Genomic DNA, 17,736 nt, shown 5'->3' with positions numbered 1-17,736 from the left:
TAATGTTTGAAATAAATCGATAATCTATGAAAAAGCATTTTATATTCTATTATTTTTATTCCGGTCAATCATTTTCCGCATGAATTCCTGTACGAATAAATTCTTATTCGAATAAAATTTTATTTGGATACATTTTTATCTAGATAATGTTTCATTTGATTGAATGTTTATTCGATAGTGTCGAACAAAATTTTATTCAAATAAATTTTTATCTAGATAAATTTGTATTCGATTAAATATTTATTCCATAGTGACAAATAAAATTGTATTCATTAACCCTGATATCTGCAATTTCAAACAGTAAACACATCGAAAGCAATTAATAACGTCGATATATTATTGGGTTGGCAACTAAGTAATTTCCGATTTGTTCAATGATTTTTTTTACTTGGAATGAAGTTTAATCTGTAATGTATTTTCCATTTTGTTCGATGACCTTTTGCCATCTCTCTGACAACTTGAAAATTCCACGCTCGTAGAAAGTCTGATCCTTTTCGGCCAAAAACTGAGTTAAGTGAGATTTTACAGCGTCATAACCATTAAAAGTTTTACCACGAAGGGAGTTGTCCAGGGATCGAAATAAGTGGTAATCCGATGGCGCGAGGTCAGGGCTATATGGTAGATGTAACATCAGTTCCCAACACGTCATTATCCAGAATGGATAAAGACGTGTACGGCCTAGCATTGTCCTGGTGGAAAATGACACCTTTACGATTGACCAATTCTGGTCGCTTTTCCTTGACCGTTGCATTCAATTTGTCCAGTTGCTAACATTCACTGTTAATAAAAAATAACATAATAATAATAATAATAATCTTATAATATAACATTTACGGATATCATAAAAATGGGAGTGAGAGACATCTATAACTCAAATCGGCAATTACTTAGTTGCTAACCCAATACTTACGACCTACTAACGAACAATTCTACAATTTTTATTTTACATGAAGATCCCAAAGTCTAATAGTAATAATAAGCTTAAAAACATTGTATTATAGTGCAGTTTCCAAAGATACGCACATATTTATTCAATCATATCGACACCATTGATGTAAGATTCTATAAGCTCCGCCGAAAGTTTAATAAAAGAGGAAGGAAATATTAAATACATTCTTTTCCCGCAACGAAGCAACCGTCTTGATCCGCGCACCTAACAATTATGCCCAACACTTGTCCGCCTTCAGTACCTGCGCTCCGAATCTTTCCTGGTAGCACCGCGACGTGCCATTTCTCTTGTTACTTTTAATCGCGAATCATCGTTTGAGCACCGGTGGATACGTAACAACAGGTATCAGATTACAAGCGCTCCTGTCGCAACAATTGCATCCTCTATTCACGGATTCCAGGCCAGAATGAAGCTGACCGGACCTGCACGCGGCCCGCCGCCTTTGTGGCCGTTTCTATCGCATTTTCGATGGAACCTCGGCATTATAAGGGTCCTGAATGGCCTTTGCCGACACAAAGCGCGTCGTTGTCGGCATTGAAATCCACCGGGTTCGTCCAACATTGCTCGAACCATGCCGTGACCGAGTTCAACTAACCGAACAACCGGAAGTCCTCTTTAATCGCGATCCTATGCGTTTTTCTTCCTCTTCCTGGATTAGGGCCGGTGTGGAGGGTCCGTTTTGACGGTGTGTCCCCGTCGTTGTAGATCGATAACAGGTGCGTTAATGCCCGGCGAGATTTGCTCGATAAACATCTTCGACGATCGGATCATCGTGATCGGGAGAAATGTAAGCGTGGTCGGCTCGGTGATGAATTTTGCAGCGAATAAACTTTATAGAGAACTTTAGAACAATTGTGTTGCCTGTGGCCGGAAGAAGCATCGTTTAGGTACTATCATGTGTTAATCTGTTTTATTTCTGCGAGATAGACTGTGTTAATATATCACAGTTCGCACACTATTTGTTTTGTTAGAACTTGTTTATTCGTAAGACAATTTGTTTCGATTATGAAACTTAAATGTTTCGTACTCGGAAAATTGTTTAAAAATATACATTTACTGATTTCATTTCATTTATAGGTTCAAAATTTAAGCACACAAAATGTACTGCGTTAAAGGACATGTTCATGCAGATTTGAACCTTAAGTACTAAAATGTATCAAATTTTTAAACATGGTACCTGATTTTAACAGATTTAAGTCTTATCTATCAGCCGTTGGTAACCTTTATTGGCTGCGAGTCAATATTGACCAAAATGTTACCATTGAGAAGAAACGTTAAACACAAAAATTCAAAATTCTAATTCTAATTATTATAAAAACAAATGTAATTATCAAATTGTCGAATGGGTCACTTGGTAACCCGCAGGTCATAGGTTGCCAAGGGCGACACGTTATAAAATTGCCACTTTATTTCGCTATAAACGTGAGGGATGACCTGTGATGGTAGACAATCAAGTCCATAGCCTTCCTCGTCGCCGAAAACGATTTTCCGCGGTCGGTGCAATTAAACATGAAATACAAGCCCAGAAAGTGGCATTTTTCCCGCCCTAGAGAATCCCGCGGCGAGCACAATTATTGCTACAATGCGGTTTCAGTTTACCCGAATTACCGTTCGTGCTCGAAACGAGATACAATAATTAAGGGGAACCCTTGGCTACCCCGAGGCCCGGAAACGCCCACTCTTCGAATTACCATGCACTAAATCACAAACGTTTCCTGCATGTTTCAGATACGTCCTACGAGAAGGCCTGTCGAAGGGGTAGCGCACCAGCCACCCCTGTCCTCGGAGCACGACCCTTGGACGTCACCCCCAACAGAATCGTCGTAAGTTAATTTTCATTGGTGCCCTTTTAAATCACTGTAATTTCCATTCACTATAATTTCCGATCTTTCACAATGCTGAATGGCTCCGTCCAGTACGGGCACGATTCATAGAATAGGCTCATTGTGCTGCAATCGTAAAAGTGTATTTCTTTTCGAGCACGAGTTGCAACTAGGCTGCTTGGTCTCTATGCTAATTCGTATTTCTATAGGCGACTCAAGAATTTGTCAGCGCCAGAAATACGTTGGGACTACTGTTAAATCGTTTCGCTGAAACGTTTACCGAACTTTAGATTTAGAAATAGATATCAACTTCTAGTGTTCTTTGAAATGCATAATTTATGACTAACGATCTTTCAATGAGCATTAATACAATTTTTAACGAAAATCTTTGAATAAGAGCAGTTGAAATTGGAACGTATGTACTCCACAAAATTATTATCATAAAGTCGAACTTTTAGTTCCTGTAACTTCGTGTAAAAAAGATCTTGGAACGTTCTGTCTGTGCTCATTTTAAAGAGTCAAGCTCTCTACTTTTACGTCCTAAACTCAAAATATTTTAAAATTTTTATACCCCAATTTGTTGGAGTTTAAAGAGCAAAAACTTTTTGATCACAATTTAGCGTTCCTTTGTGATATTATATATATATATATATATATATATATATATATATATATATATATATATATATTTCGTGAAGTAGTTTAATAAATAATCATTAGGAACGCAATCTTATAATTTCCTTCGAAATTATAATTTTAAAAAAGCGATCTAGTTACGAGTTTCCTGACCGAAAACGTTTTTTTAAAATTGCAATACATTTTACACCTGCACTGCATCTGTATTTTAACAATTATGATTAATGTATACAATTGATAAAATCAGAACTAACTATTTTTATAGACTATTATAAATTTCTTGCTTAAATAATATAATTTCCTGCATCGTCTGTGTCTAAAATGCATCTTATAAGATTTACGAATTTCTTATGGACCTAAAAAGTCGTCAATTACTTAAAATATTTATGTTAACAACACTTTCTAGTACCATAAAAATTGCGACGTTCTAATATAAATTCATTCAAGCAGACAAGCGCACGATAGAAATTTACTAAATTCATTTTCAAGATCGCACTACGTTTATCTCTTATTTACGGATCACGATACAGAAACGACCGTCCAGAAATGTTTCTATACGAAACGCAATTTGCAAACTTCCATAAACATCCACGTTGCGACATGGAGAACGGTTGAATTAACGATTTTTCTTCACGTAGAACTTCATTTGCCGGCGCCCGTCACCTGCCAGGAACGTTTCGGCGCCGTGCAAAAGTCGTTAATCGACGAAATGTCTCGGAATAATTATTTTATCGCGGAGGGGACGCGCGCCACGCTGCCTCGAGTTCGCAATTAACGCCTAGGCGTCTCTCCTGTTTCGGGACACTGAAGAAGATCCCCGGTATGCTGTCCCGTCGCAGATCCTTATCGCGAGAAATACTTTTGGTGAATCTGTCAGCGCTGCGCCGAACTGCATTAGACTTGCAGATTAGATGCGACTCGAAATTCGAGCCGGCGACGATGAAGAGGGTCGGTTCGGCTTCTGGAATTCGTCGTTCCCGCTTCCGTATAGATCGTTTCGATACATGAAGCAGCTTCCGTTCCCCGAATCTGTAATTATCGACGAGCAACTTTCTCCTCTCGATCGATGAATAAGAAATCGGAAGATTACAGGCAGCTTCCTCTGAAGAAATTGGGTGAGACGGCGCTAAGGTCGGTTCAAGGCCATTTTGAATTAATCAATCCGGCAAAATAGTTCCTGTGTTGACGCAATATGTTTTTATATATTTAAAAAAATATTTACTTATTAATGCTTTCAATCAGATCGTTTATTTAGCATATACAGAGATTTTTAAAGTATATTATAATATTTATTACATTATATAAATTGATTATATAAAACGATTGAAAGAGTGAAATTTAATTCTGATTAAATGATAATCACTTCAACAGGTTCACATTAGTGAGAATAACTTTAAAAGTGAAATTAAATCGATTCTTCGCGTTTCATCATGCCTTTATTTCACTCTTCAAAAATGATCTCGATCGATAGATTGAAAATTGTGAAACTCTAGTGGATATTGCAATATGGTGTTCATCGAAATAGTTTTTGTTATATTTCAGTAACACCGCTTGACATTTAAATTTCAAAAAACAGTACCTCTTGCAAGCGTTCATGTGCATCGAAATGTTAGCCAATTTCTTACTTTAACAGTTCAATGAAACTCAGCATTTTCACGGTAGCGAAGGTATTTAGCAAAAGTAGCAAAGTTCAACTACCATTAAATGCCAGCCAATTCCGAGACGGTTTTGCGACCCGTGAAATTCGGTGTTCGAACGTTTCTCCATTTCTCTCACGGAATATTCTCACGTATTTGAAAAGATCCCCCGGACCTCGGAAGATAAATCGTCGTAGTCGATTCTTTTGTTGCAGCTTTTACATCCACTGCTTCCGGTTGAAATGCTCGGGCTCTCCGGCGACTCGCGCCACGACGCGCCGTAACGTTTCGCTTTCGAGGCACGGAAAACGGGACTCCGGTTTTCCAATCACGTATCTTCGATCTCTCGAATCTCTCGGTACATTGAGCCGTCGCTGACGGGCCGCGCACCTTTTCCTTTTATTCAAACAACAAGCACTTTAAACATCACGTCCATTGTGTTTCTCTTCTGTTCCTCGAACTCGAGGGGCGCCCGCAAGCTGTTCGAAATTTTTACAAATACGCCCGACGCCGTCGTCCCCGAGATCGTTGCGGTTAGCCTTGGTGCTTCTGGGGAAAAAAAAAGATATTCCAGTGGAAGAACCCCGTTCAACCTGGCACAATAACGGCGGACAAAATCTGCTACACTTTCGAAACTCTCACCGCGATAAAAATATTCCCCGAACGAAACTATCGTTCGCTCGAATCGCTTGGACGTGGATAAAACAAATCGGAAAACTCGTTTCTCGGAAACTGCCGTTTCGAATATACCGTACGAACGATCCTTACGTTCACTGCACCAAACAATTGTAAGTTTTATTTCTATATCACTGGATTTCAAACGTGTCTGTTCGTTTATTGCGATGCAAGTGTGAATTATTCTGCTTCTCGTTCAATTTAATTTACTTTCGTATTTTCTTTCAGCTTCAAGATGGTCGTATATTTATTTATTTGTACTTGTTATTTTTATAATACTATGCTATTAAATAGTAAAATATAAAATATAAATATAAAATAAAATAATAATATAATAATAAATAAAATATATAATATATATAATAATAAATAAAAATATAAATATAAAATATAAATAGTAATTAGTCATAAAATAGTCAATTAAATTGAACGAAACTGAATCACGGATACTGAGTATGTCTGCATTTACTTTCGTTCCTCGATTCTGATAACAGAAGAATCAAATTTTGTTACAAATTTAGAAGAAACGAATTAATTCATATTTAGTAGATTATCTATGGAATCTTCGCCCGACTTGTTGTTATATCGCAATAAGACAAAACATAATCTTACGATCGAAATTGTTCGTTTACTATGCCATATCGATTCTCTTATTATAAAATTGCTATTTATAGCGTAAACTATTCCGCGGGAAAATAGTGGTTTCGAAATGTGAAACCACTCGCACCATCGGATCCACGGGTCCTCGGCGATCGAATAATAGATCTATCGGTGCATTAACATTAACGCGACACGCCTCGAGGCAATTTCATCCCCATTCTCGCTCGGGATAGGACTCCTTTTCTCGGGAATGCCACCTTTGCCCTTCGCTTCCGTTTTGTTGCATAAAGCGACACACGCTGCCCCCACGCTGGACGTAAAAGTAGACGGACGTCGCTGCATGGAAAATATCGATCCGGTGTCTGCAGGTGTTCTCAAATCTCACGCGGCAGATTGCTTTCCAGGCCGTGACGTGACTGCAAGTCGCAGGTGTTCCGAGAGTAGATTTCTTGTATCGATACGTATTCCTTGTCTTCGGAGAGTTCTTTCGCCTCTTAACTTCGACTTTTCGCTTATGGTCGCCGGGCACTTTAACGTGTTGGCCTTTTTCGTCGAATGTTGGCTAGACGATGGAAGACAAGATTTCAAAGATCAACTCTTCGGCAATGCCTGTCTCTCTAATATTGAACTTTTATGTAGCTCCCGGTCGAAACTGTATAGCTTCCAGTACGAATTATATGCGTCGTGATTCATTTCAAATAAATCAATTCACACCGGAAATATTTGCAATGTGTGAGGGATGGTTTAAAACCTATGAAAGTGTCGTCTACTACTATCAAAACTTGTTTAATCAATTAACACACAAATTCGGACACACGCGTAGCAAACACACAAACAATTTTGACAAGAAACTTGATAAAATTGAAACATCCTTTAATAGTCGTCATAAGCTCGTGTTGTAAATCGGTGAATAATGCAACAAGTAAATAATGACTATATTGGATTTTTGAGCAAAATAAAAGTTGCCCAAAATAATCGCAAGAAACGCAAGTAAAAATGTCTTTTCTCTTTTAATAATTGTAGTAAATTGAAGATAATGTAACAGCATCCTTATAAATTCTTCTAATCTGTTTATATTTCTGTGTTTCAACTACTCATTTTTACCATAAATGTAATGAAATCTGCAGTCTAGTAATTACTACTCATGTTAGGACATACTGCAGTATTCTCTAAAAATTGCAAACATAACTAAATCTAAAGAAAGTTTCTCAAAAATTAATTTTAGAAATTAGTTACCATGTGCCATTATAGTGACTTGCCATTGGATAATGATCTTTAATGAAGAGCTACTATGAAAATATTAAGTCAAAATGTAAATTTATTAATGTAAATTCTTTTTCTAACGTTTTAATATTTTGACATATTTTATTCTATTTCAATAGTCTAATTTATTTTATTTATATTATATTTTATTATTTTAATTGTTATAATAAAGTTAAAGATAAAAGATTATATAATAATGTTATAATAAAGTTAAAGATTTGACAATCTTTAGTTTTATTCCCTTTATACTTGTTTAATAACAAAAAAATTGTTTCACTATTTTACTTGTATCTCAATCGAAAAAACACTCTGTCGAGGACAAAAACTGCATCTGGCACATATATGCCAGACAAAAATGCAACGAAGCCACAGGCTTTATGTCATGCACGGCCGAGTAAAGTACGATGTTTTTTTATCTAGTTTCTACTTTAATTAGTCTTTCGGCTGGCGACGTAAGTGTCTCTTTATTCCCAGTTTCTGTGAAGTAATTTACGATAATGGAAACTCGTATAAACATCCACACTGCAGTAATAAGGAATACACCAGAGTGGTGAACGCGCGTGTACACAGTGCGGAGGATTCGAGAAATTTTATTTGTCGTTACTCGGCGACGGGGAAAAATTATTTTGAAGATCTTGTAATCTTATCCAGTTACATGGTATCCCAAGAAAACCATTTAAACGCGGGATCCTCGTAAACTTGTCCCCGCGACACAATTTAAAATCCAGCTTGCCTTAAATCCCGGCGAAATCGTCGTAAATTAATTAAAAGAGAAAAAGCCCCTGTAAATGTTCATTGGCAGTGTTCATTCGATATTACCGTAACCAAAGAATCCTGATTACCTTCGACAATTTATAGGGGAACGAGTTTCCTTGGTTTTATACGGAGTGAGTCGTTTAAATCGATACTGTCTGATATTCCATCGATATTATATCGTATAAACGTAACTATTTTATCAATGTTTCACTGCGATCGATTTTATACGAACGCCGGGATTTAATTACCATTAAAACCAGACGTTTTTCTTTATGTTATTTTTAAAATATTGTATGAAAGAAATATTCCATGCGACACTTTTTTTAAATTCTACGAAGAGAATATTCTTTGTGACAATTTTTTAAAATATTCTGCGTGACATTTCTTAAATATTCTGTGTAATATTCCTAATGATTTAAATAATTTAATAATTAAATAATAATTTCTATTCGTAATAATATTCTTAAATATTCGTTGTGACATTATTGAAATATTCTCCGAAGAGGATTACTCTTTGTGACATTTTTTTAAATATAGCATGAATGTGTAATGTTTTTTTAAATTTTCCATAAAGAGAATAGTCTTCGCGACATTCGTTTTAAATATGCTATGAAGAGAGTATGCATTCTTTGTTACATTTTCTGGATATTCTATGGAGAGAACATTTATTGCGACATTTTTGAAAATATCCTATAATTAGAATAGAATGTATACACATAAAACTAGACTTGCAAGATGCGACAGAATAATTTCCAATTAAAATTATTTTCTAATTGCTGTGACTATGAAGCTGCTTTTTCGAAAGATTGTGAAATAAATTCATGCATATATGACAACAAAGATCGAGTGAAATACCAATAGACACGCGCTAGTAATTCTCACACAATATCATAAACTAGTTATTTTTAGTTGTTCTAATAGTTCTATAAAATGAAAACATTTTCATTAAGAGGAATAATGGTAACGGACACGATTACCTAAATCTTTGACCGAGGTTTCCAGAAGAACACTTGGATTTCGTAAGAATACGTAAACTTCGGTGATCCCGGTGTGAATAGTTACTGGCGAGAGAGTACCTGAAATAGAAGAAGGTACTTTTACTCTCTATCGACGAGGAGTTAGCCGACCCCTTCAGGGGAACAAAGGAGGGAACGAACTGGTTTTCGAGCGGTACACCGACGACTTCTTCACGGATCGATCCGGTTAAAGTGCGACGTGCTATCACGAATTGTTTACGAAACCCTCGACCCGGTAAAAGAGCGAACGCATAAAAACCCGTGACTCTTATAATTCCGTAAAACGTATTGTCCAGCGCGATATTCGTAGCTTCCGTGGATCGAAGTCCGCGAACAGTTTTTTTCAAGGCCTTATTTATTTTTCTCACTTGACTATGTAGAGAATCTTTTCCTTCATTTTATGCGAAATTTTTGAAACCTGTTATACATAAATAAATCTAATCGATTTATATAATTACAATAGTAGGTAATAATTGTGATCGCTGCTATCCTAGATAATTATTCGTACAATCAAGATATTTAATGTTTAGTGTTTCTTCAACAGAACTTATTTTTTAATAGGAAGTGACACAAGTTAGAATATTTTCTTTGAGCACGTTTTGATATCAGGACCGACCATTATACCTATTTTGAGACTGAACGTTATATATTTTGGAAAAATTGTGTAGCAAAGGAAAAGCTGATAAATGTATAAAAATTTTGAACGAGACATTAATTCTAATTGTAAAGAGTTATTACTACTGCCTGGAACTTTTAGTAATACATAGTTTTGTTGAAAAATGTACATTGTAAAAGAAACTCGTTTATACTGAATCATACTAACATCTCTCAACTGTTTGTATTGAATTCTAATTTCTTTCCTTGGAAATGTTATGTTTGCTTTTCTTTGTATTCATTAAAACGGTTATTAAATCACATAAATTGATTGACCCCTAATTTTTCTACCCTGGAGATCCTAATTAAATTCTTTTATTAATTTATTCATGTAGTATTCATTTTTAATAGTAAGACAATGGAACACATACTAATAATCGAAATAAATCACAAAGTCAATATTTTTATGCTGCAAATGAATCTTAACGTTGTATTTACCAGAAGTCTATCAATAAGTTTCTTGATGAAAGGGTTATATCTAATAGAAGCTCAATAATTATTTCAAATGAAGTTATCGCATTATATTAATCCAAAAAATTGATTTAATTTATAATGAAAATACATTATAATTAAATTTTATATTTAAATTTATTATTATTCACGGTGTTGAGCAATTTTTTACGAAATTGTCAAGTGCTGATCTACGACTTTGTAAAAACTATTAGTACGAGAGCAAGTTCAATTTACGAAAATTAATGAAACTGTCGCTTCCATCCACCCGAATGTCAAAATCTCTTCTCATTTCTTTTTCTCGCAAACACGTTCCGCGGAAGAAAGGGCGTGGTGGGCAATTTTTTAAACGCAGAAAAACTGTGGGCCGAGTCGAAGACCGTGTCTCCTCGGCGATTTCCGCGTGTGCTCGCAGCATTCGTCACAGTGCATCCCAGCTGCATCGTAGCCGGAGCTTGCGCAACGTGATTTGAGAACCCCTCGAAGACGTTTTTGTCCTTCTTACCGGTGCCACCGAGGGCCGAGGGGGGCCGAGGGTCTGAGAGGCCAAGGGGTGACCCGTTTTGCCTCACCTGAATGCTGGGGCAGGGTTTTTGGTCGTGGCACAAAGGTGCGCCCCAAGGATCCCTTGACTTCGACTACGCGGATGAGCAACATCTGCGCCAGTCGACGACGAGATTTTGCCGCGAAATCATCTGCTCCCGCGAAATCCTGCGATCCACGGAGCTGAGAACGCACGGCGGTGCTCGATCGTCCATTGATTAACTCTGAACCTTTATTAGTTCCTCCTCCATTAAATATTTATAAAGATCCCCGCATTCTAAACGATTCTAATACATGAACTAATGAGACTCGCATCAAGGATTTTTCGGAAGTGAAGTGAGGGTGGTTTTTTTTACGAACCAGTGACTGTATTTTTCGAATTTTCTTCGATACGAGAAAATTACTGGACACTTTATTTACCGAAAGTTTTCTGATGGTCAAAAAAAAATTTCTTAAAACAGTAAGAGAATGAGAAATTTGAAAAGCGATAGCATTTTTGTCCGAAACTCAAGAAATTATTTGGACTAATGCCACAATTTCTTCCGAAATTGTTATTTTACCCTCTTAGCGTCGATCAGAAAAAGTCGTGTTCCCGAAAGAAATTATAACAATTTTGTAAAACCTGATAATTAGAAAATTTAAAAAAGAAGAAGTAAGAAATCGTTGTTCGGCACTAAAAGGGTTAAAAGACAATTTATCAAGCCCCTTTTACATAAAGCACAGTTGCGTGGAAAAAATTTCCAGAAAATGGACTACTGTTAAGAAACCTAGAGTCGCAAAGGGTGAACGCCACGAAATTCACGCTTTTCAATGTAAACTCTTTGAGCAACCGATTAGAAAATTTCGAGTTGAAACCAACTCGAAAGTAGTATCGGAATAAATCTGAGGAAATCGAGCCGTCTTGGGGAAATTTCCCAAGACGGGCTCTGCGTCAAAGCGGATCGGCGCTGGTGACGGCGAGCAATAATTTATCGACGGGCAGACGCCGGTAAATAAAGGGACTCGTGTCCAAATAGAGGAGCATCAAAGAAGCTCGGACTGCAGGGTCGGCGACCTCGCAATCAACGAAAACCGAGGAGCAGCGGCTGCTGAAAATACCGCTTGTGTTTTCGCGGTTCTCCTCAAGATCGGACTGTGAGTCGCGAGCTGTCTGTCAAGCTGAACGATAGTCGTCGGTTTCGACAGTAGCATTTACAAATGGTGCTCGTGAATTTTCTCCTGTTAACGATCTGCGAAACCGCGGGACATGTGGTAGCGCCGAAGTCGAGCAAATGAAAATAGAGCTGTCGCGGACAGAAATATGTGCGCGAGAAATACTGTTGGCATTCGTGCATCGATTGTTGTTTGAAAATTAATCGAAAATCTGGTATTAAATTAATTGGATAACCTTAGCTGCCGGAGAATGAAGGATTTCACAAATGATTATATCGGTGAGAAATATTGTTAACATTTGTGCATCGATCGTTGTTTAAAACGAACGATTGGCCAGCTTGTCGTTTAAAAAATGATGGAAAATGTCGTATTAAATTAGCTGAATTCTTATTTATTCAAGATCGAAGAATTTTAGAAATTACTTTATCAGTGAAAAATAACGACTATTAACATTTGTGCATCACAAATCACCATGTTTAAAAAATAACTCGAAATCTCGTGCTAAATTAATTGGACCTGTAAGTTAGTCAAGAACGAAGATAGAGTACTTCGTCAAAGTAATTTCCACCGACGAAGACAGAATGGTTACGAGGACATAATAGCGTCGGTATCGCAGAATGCGGAAGGCAATTGAATAAAGCGGACAGTTTACGATCTCGAGGAACGGCGGAACACCGAAGCGATAACCAGTGATTAGAAAAAATACGATGCAAGAAGCTCGTAAAAAGGTTCGAATGCGAGAAGCGTAAATCGGGCCGATCGGCGCAGAAGTGGCGGGAGATCGTTTAAATAGCCTGACGATTTAAATCCCGGCTCGGTCGGGCTCCGAAGGGAAAAGCAAGCTCGCGTCTGCTACCTGGGCATGCTTCTAAACGCGGGTCCCCCATTTCGGGGGCCTCGGTGGGATACCTGAATTCGGGCCCGTCAAAAATCTTGGCTCGTGATCACACGTTCGAATAGAAAACTCTACGATCCTATTGGTGGCGGCTAGGAAACTCCAATGATTCCATGGCCGACAAAAACGCACTGAAGTCTCGAGACGACGCTCGACGCGCGAGGTCTTGTGAACGATTCGGTGGCATTTGTCTCCGCGACGCAACGATTGGAAATCTTTGCTTGCGAATAATCGGTGATCTGACTCGTGGCAGTTGGTTGACCTGTTCTTTACTCCGAGAAATTGTGCAACACGAACACTCGACGAAAATGGCGGTGCGGTGAAGTTCGAAACTGTTTGGAGACGTTCGAGTGTCCTTGTTTTCCGGGAAATTTCTGAATTACACGACTGCGTGTATTAATATTAAGTACTCGATATTTGATAATACTGACGCAGCGACTTGAATCGAGTGCAAAATTAATAGTGTTGTACAGACAGATCGATTCGTCGAGAGTTTCTGTTGAATAAAAATATTCGTCAAAGTTGGAGGCTGAAATAAAGAATTCCTCGATAAAAGTGCTATTAAGTAACACGATCGCACCCTAAATAAAAGAACATTTATACCAAAGAATTACATCAGTGCACAAACAGCATCCGCACAAAATGATCTACAATCGTTAAGAAAATTTTCTTGTCCAATACAAAAGAAGAACTAAAGTTAATAACTTCACTAATCAGTTCATAAACACTCGACGTTCCATAATACGATATCGATCTTGGTCGCCAGAAAAAAAGTATTAACAACAGCTCGATTTTATTAGAAGAATCGAGGAATGATAATTACACAGCTACCGTCTTCCGAATGCAATTACCGAATGAGATAAAGGAAGAGGAATAAAACTGCTTAACGATCATCGGTCGGCAAGCACTTAATAAAATTGATCGAGTACAGGTGTTCGCCGGGGCGCAGTTATCCACTGTTTCTAATCGTATTGTCAACAATTTGCGATCGATCACGTTTGTGCCGTGGAAGTCCCCACCAGCTGGTAGTCCCCAGGAAAAGCTGCGACTCTATCTTCGGCGTGGTTCCCAGCCACGAAACCGGTAACGCAATCCGTTGCCAGCCGATTACGCTGCATTCTGACATTGGCCGAGCTTATCGGGCTCGCACGTGTAGTGATAACGTTGCTGCGACGCTCGACGAAGTTGGACACTTTCGACCGGGCAACATGCTCTGCCACAACAATCGGGAACCTCCACGCGCCATTGAGTTATCAATAAATTGTCAATAAGTGTCTGGCGATTGCGCTGAACAAAGCAGTGAATAAAATCAGAGAAGTGACAATAGGACCAGAGAATCTGAATTAATAGTGAATTATTGGTGTAAAGAAGGAGATTATGAAACAGGAGGAGAATATTGAGATTGAAACGGTGTCTTGTTTCGGCTTTCTGAGTTATCAGTGAAATTGTTTTGGTTTAAAAACTGTTTTAGTTCAAAAACTATTACGAAGTAATAATAGCGCCGTGCCGAAAAAGCACGTTCGATCGAACGACGAAAATAAAACACCGATTCCGAATAAAATATCCGAAAGCTGTCAGCGTCTCAGTCGCGATAAATCCTTGTTTCCATCGAGACACGGCTGCGATCGGAGGTTTTGCCGTCGGCCCAGCGAATTTTCGTGGAAAATGAAATTGAGAAGAGTGGGTTCGCGTGTTTCACACCTCGGGATCGGATCGGAGGTTGCGAAGTGACGGGAACGGGGAGGGAACGTCGGGGTACGTCGTTTGCTTTTTCCGTCGTGGAATTCGTGGGCCCGTGAACATCTGCTGTGCTTTCTCACGCGGTACAGTACGCATGACCAGAAGAAAAATGTGCGTGAAGCCGATGGAGGAGAACGAGGACGAGAAGGTTGTCAGCATGATCATCAACTACTTCGCTGGCAGGGTAAATATGCGCGGGGGAATGGCGTTCGGCCTCGCTGTCGAGGCAGACGACGAGGGTGTTTCGAGTGCTCTATCACTGCTACGAATAGCATTTTGCATAATTGAACAATGTGGTTAGGTGATTTGCGTCTGATACATCGGGCGATTGTGTGCCATTTGTCGTTTGGTTGTTTGGGGGAGTTATGTGAGCTCGTTTGGAATTATGTCGGTCTGTCGAAAAAACTCGCAGAATTTTCTTAGATCAGATACCGGGAACTGGGATGTATCGATTTGTAAAGTATTAGATAACGATACGAATAAAGTATAAAATGGTAGATCATTTGAAATAATCACTCTAACTTGCGCTACGTTGATCAGCTTCTTCGTCCTTATCAATTTCTCCAATAGAACGAGACAATTTTTCTTTCTTCTATGTCTCCATTTAGTTCCATTTCTAGATAACAGAAGAAACAAATTTTTTAGGAAATTATAATTACTAATGTATTTTATATATTGCACGAATATTACATTTATTTATTACATTGTCAATATTGTCGATGCCACATTAATTTATATTATGTAATGTAAACTGCTACAAATTTAGTAGATTACATATGAAATCCTCATCACGAGAGCCCAATTCATTGTTGTAGCGCAAGAGGTTGAATAGAACTATAACTTTACTATACTTTCGTTGTAGAAACGAAAACTATCTATGCGACTTTCTAACGTATAACAAAATTAATTGCACGTCGAGAAGTCAATAAATATATGTTTCACAAACAAAAATTTATTTAATGCACATACAGAAATGAGAAAAACTTTTCCAATTAGAAATACCTCATAGATGAGCGTCACGATTGCCACAGCCCAGAATAGTTCAACTGAAAAATTCGTAGAAACTAGAGTGATGGAAATCCATATTTCTAACCAGCGCGAGTCACGATCGCAGGAAAAAAAACGAAACGTGCGATCGCCTACAAAGAACGCTAACCCAAGAATATTCAATAATTTAACACGCTACCGTTTCGTTTCTACATTTGCCTTTCGAAATAAGAAACGCCATAAAATCCATGGTCGGTGCACATTTCTCGGCTTGACCTGCAATTTCCATAAATTACAACTGATTAAACGAAACGATCGCGTACTGTCGTTTGATGGCGAGATTAAAACAGAAGAAGGACGAAGACTTGTTTTACTAATTCGAGAATACGGAAAAGTCGGAGATGAGTTGCGGTTTTTTGTTGCTCCAACTGTGGTAACATTAATTAATGTATTTAGGATAGGTTCCACCGGACGAACGCGTAAGAAACACGATCGGACCATGTATTGCTTCATAGTGTTTCTATTTAATGGGACTCTACATAATCTAATTAATCTAATCCGCAATTAAATTGTAAATGTGTGTTAAACCAGATCGGGAGCATTATTAACAAATATAAATATTGGTCAGTTAGGATTGTAATCGATATTTAATTGAATCCTGATGTGGATTATTTTAATTATTTGTTTCCGAAAAAGTTAAGTTGGAAAGCTTAAGAAATACGTTTCAAGTACTTCTATGACAACCTGTGAATAGTATTCATCGTATTCATACATAAATGCGTTATAATGCAAATTATATTTTCAATGTTAAAAGAAAAAATTGGCTACAGAACAAAGTCTATACGAAATAATTTGATGGAGTCTATAGGAATTATAATTTTGGTATCTCTCACGATACCAAATGGTTTGCACTGACCCAGTAATAAATTACGAACTTGCTCTATAAAGTGAACCGTAACCATAAACGTATTCGTAACTATATAAAAATGATTTTACGAGGGCTATAATTTTGCGCTATACGACATTTGATACTTCCCAGGCGAATGTCCCATAGATTCTTATTAATCGTAATTTTCGGCATAAACTCGGGAAACTTGGCGACCTGCTGCAACACCGAGTGCACTTCCGGGAACATGCAAAACACTTTGGACTCTTTCCGAGTCGCGTTGGCGCCTGGCCAACTTGTCTTTATCCGATGACCCGGCAGAGACAACACGGGCGTTCAAAAAGTCGAGGAAAGTGGAACGGGCGATTTTACATTCGATATCGTTTCGTGGATCTTCGCGAAAAATCTGCAGTAAACAATGGATACACCGAAAGTAGCGTGACTCTTTCTATAGCCTCTAAGTCTAAAAGATCGAATCTGGGCTTTAGAGTCCTGCGAATTATCGTAGCGAGCGTAAAGCCGCACAGAGAAATTTGAAAAGTGAGATTGCATCGAGTTTTCTCGAAAATTCCTTTTTACTTTTGTTACTTCAAAGAGTTTTAAAATGTACTTCTTTAGATCGTAAAATTGTAAAGGGAAAGCAATTCGTCGATTTAAGATGTATAGTATAATTTTTGTGAAGTTTTGCGTCTTTTGTGTAATCGTTAGATTATCCGGAAATAAATAAATTATGTACTGTATACATATAAAAGCTATATACTTACTTCACGTCCTATGTTAAATTCATATGAAACTGTTGTAAGAATTTGCTTTCTTTCTTTCTTTAATAATTTTAATAGAGTACAAATAATGCACTGATATTTCTAAATTCTTTTAATCTCTTTACCATTACAAATTGTAACTATTCAATTATCCTAGACGCTAAAAGACGCTAGGAATGAGATAGAGACGCTAAAAGATAGTGACATTTACGCTTTTAATATCTATATTAAAAAATGTAATTCTATAATATCTATATTAGAACTACTGATCACTAAAAGTGACTAGGCGCATTTCATTTTCGATCTGTCACGA

At 37.6% G+C, this 17,736-nt stretch overlaps 1 protein-coding gene across 9 annotated transcripts in view; it reads left to right on the top strand.

The window, feature by feature from the left end:
- The window catches only part of LOC117218758 (Ras GTPase-activating protein raskol), a 258,017-nt gene that overhangs the window by 220,518 nt on the left and 19,763 nt on the right, over positions 1-17,736 (top strand). For all 9 annotated transcript variants that reach the window (XM_076527741.1, XM_076527739.1, XM_033467379.2 and 6 more), the window contains one exon: positions 2,678-2,772. In XM_076527741.1, the coding sequence (XP_076383856.1) occupies positions 2,678-2,772 (95 nt within the window). The remainder of the gene's footprint in view (positions 1-2,677; positions 2,773-17,736) is intronic.

The sequence above is a fragment of the Megalopta genalis genome, chromosome 1, assembly GCF_051020955.1.
Source record: "Megalopta genalis isolate 19385.01 chromosome 1, iyMegGena1_principal, whole genome shotgun sequence".
In the NCBI taxonomy this organism is placed as follows: Eukaryota; Metazoa; Arthropoda; class Insecta; order Hymenoptera; family Halictidae; genus Megalopta; species Megalopta genalis.
Note: the sequence above shows the minus strand (reverse complement) of the source record. Positions and strands in the feature narration are given on the sequence as shown.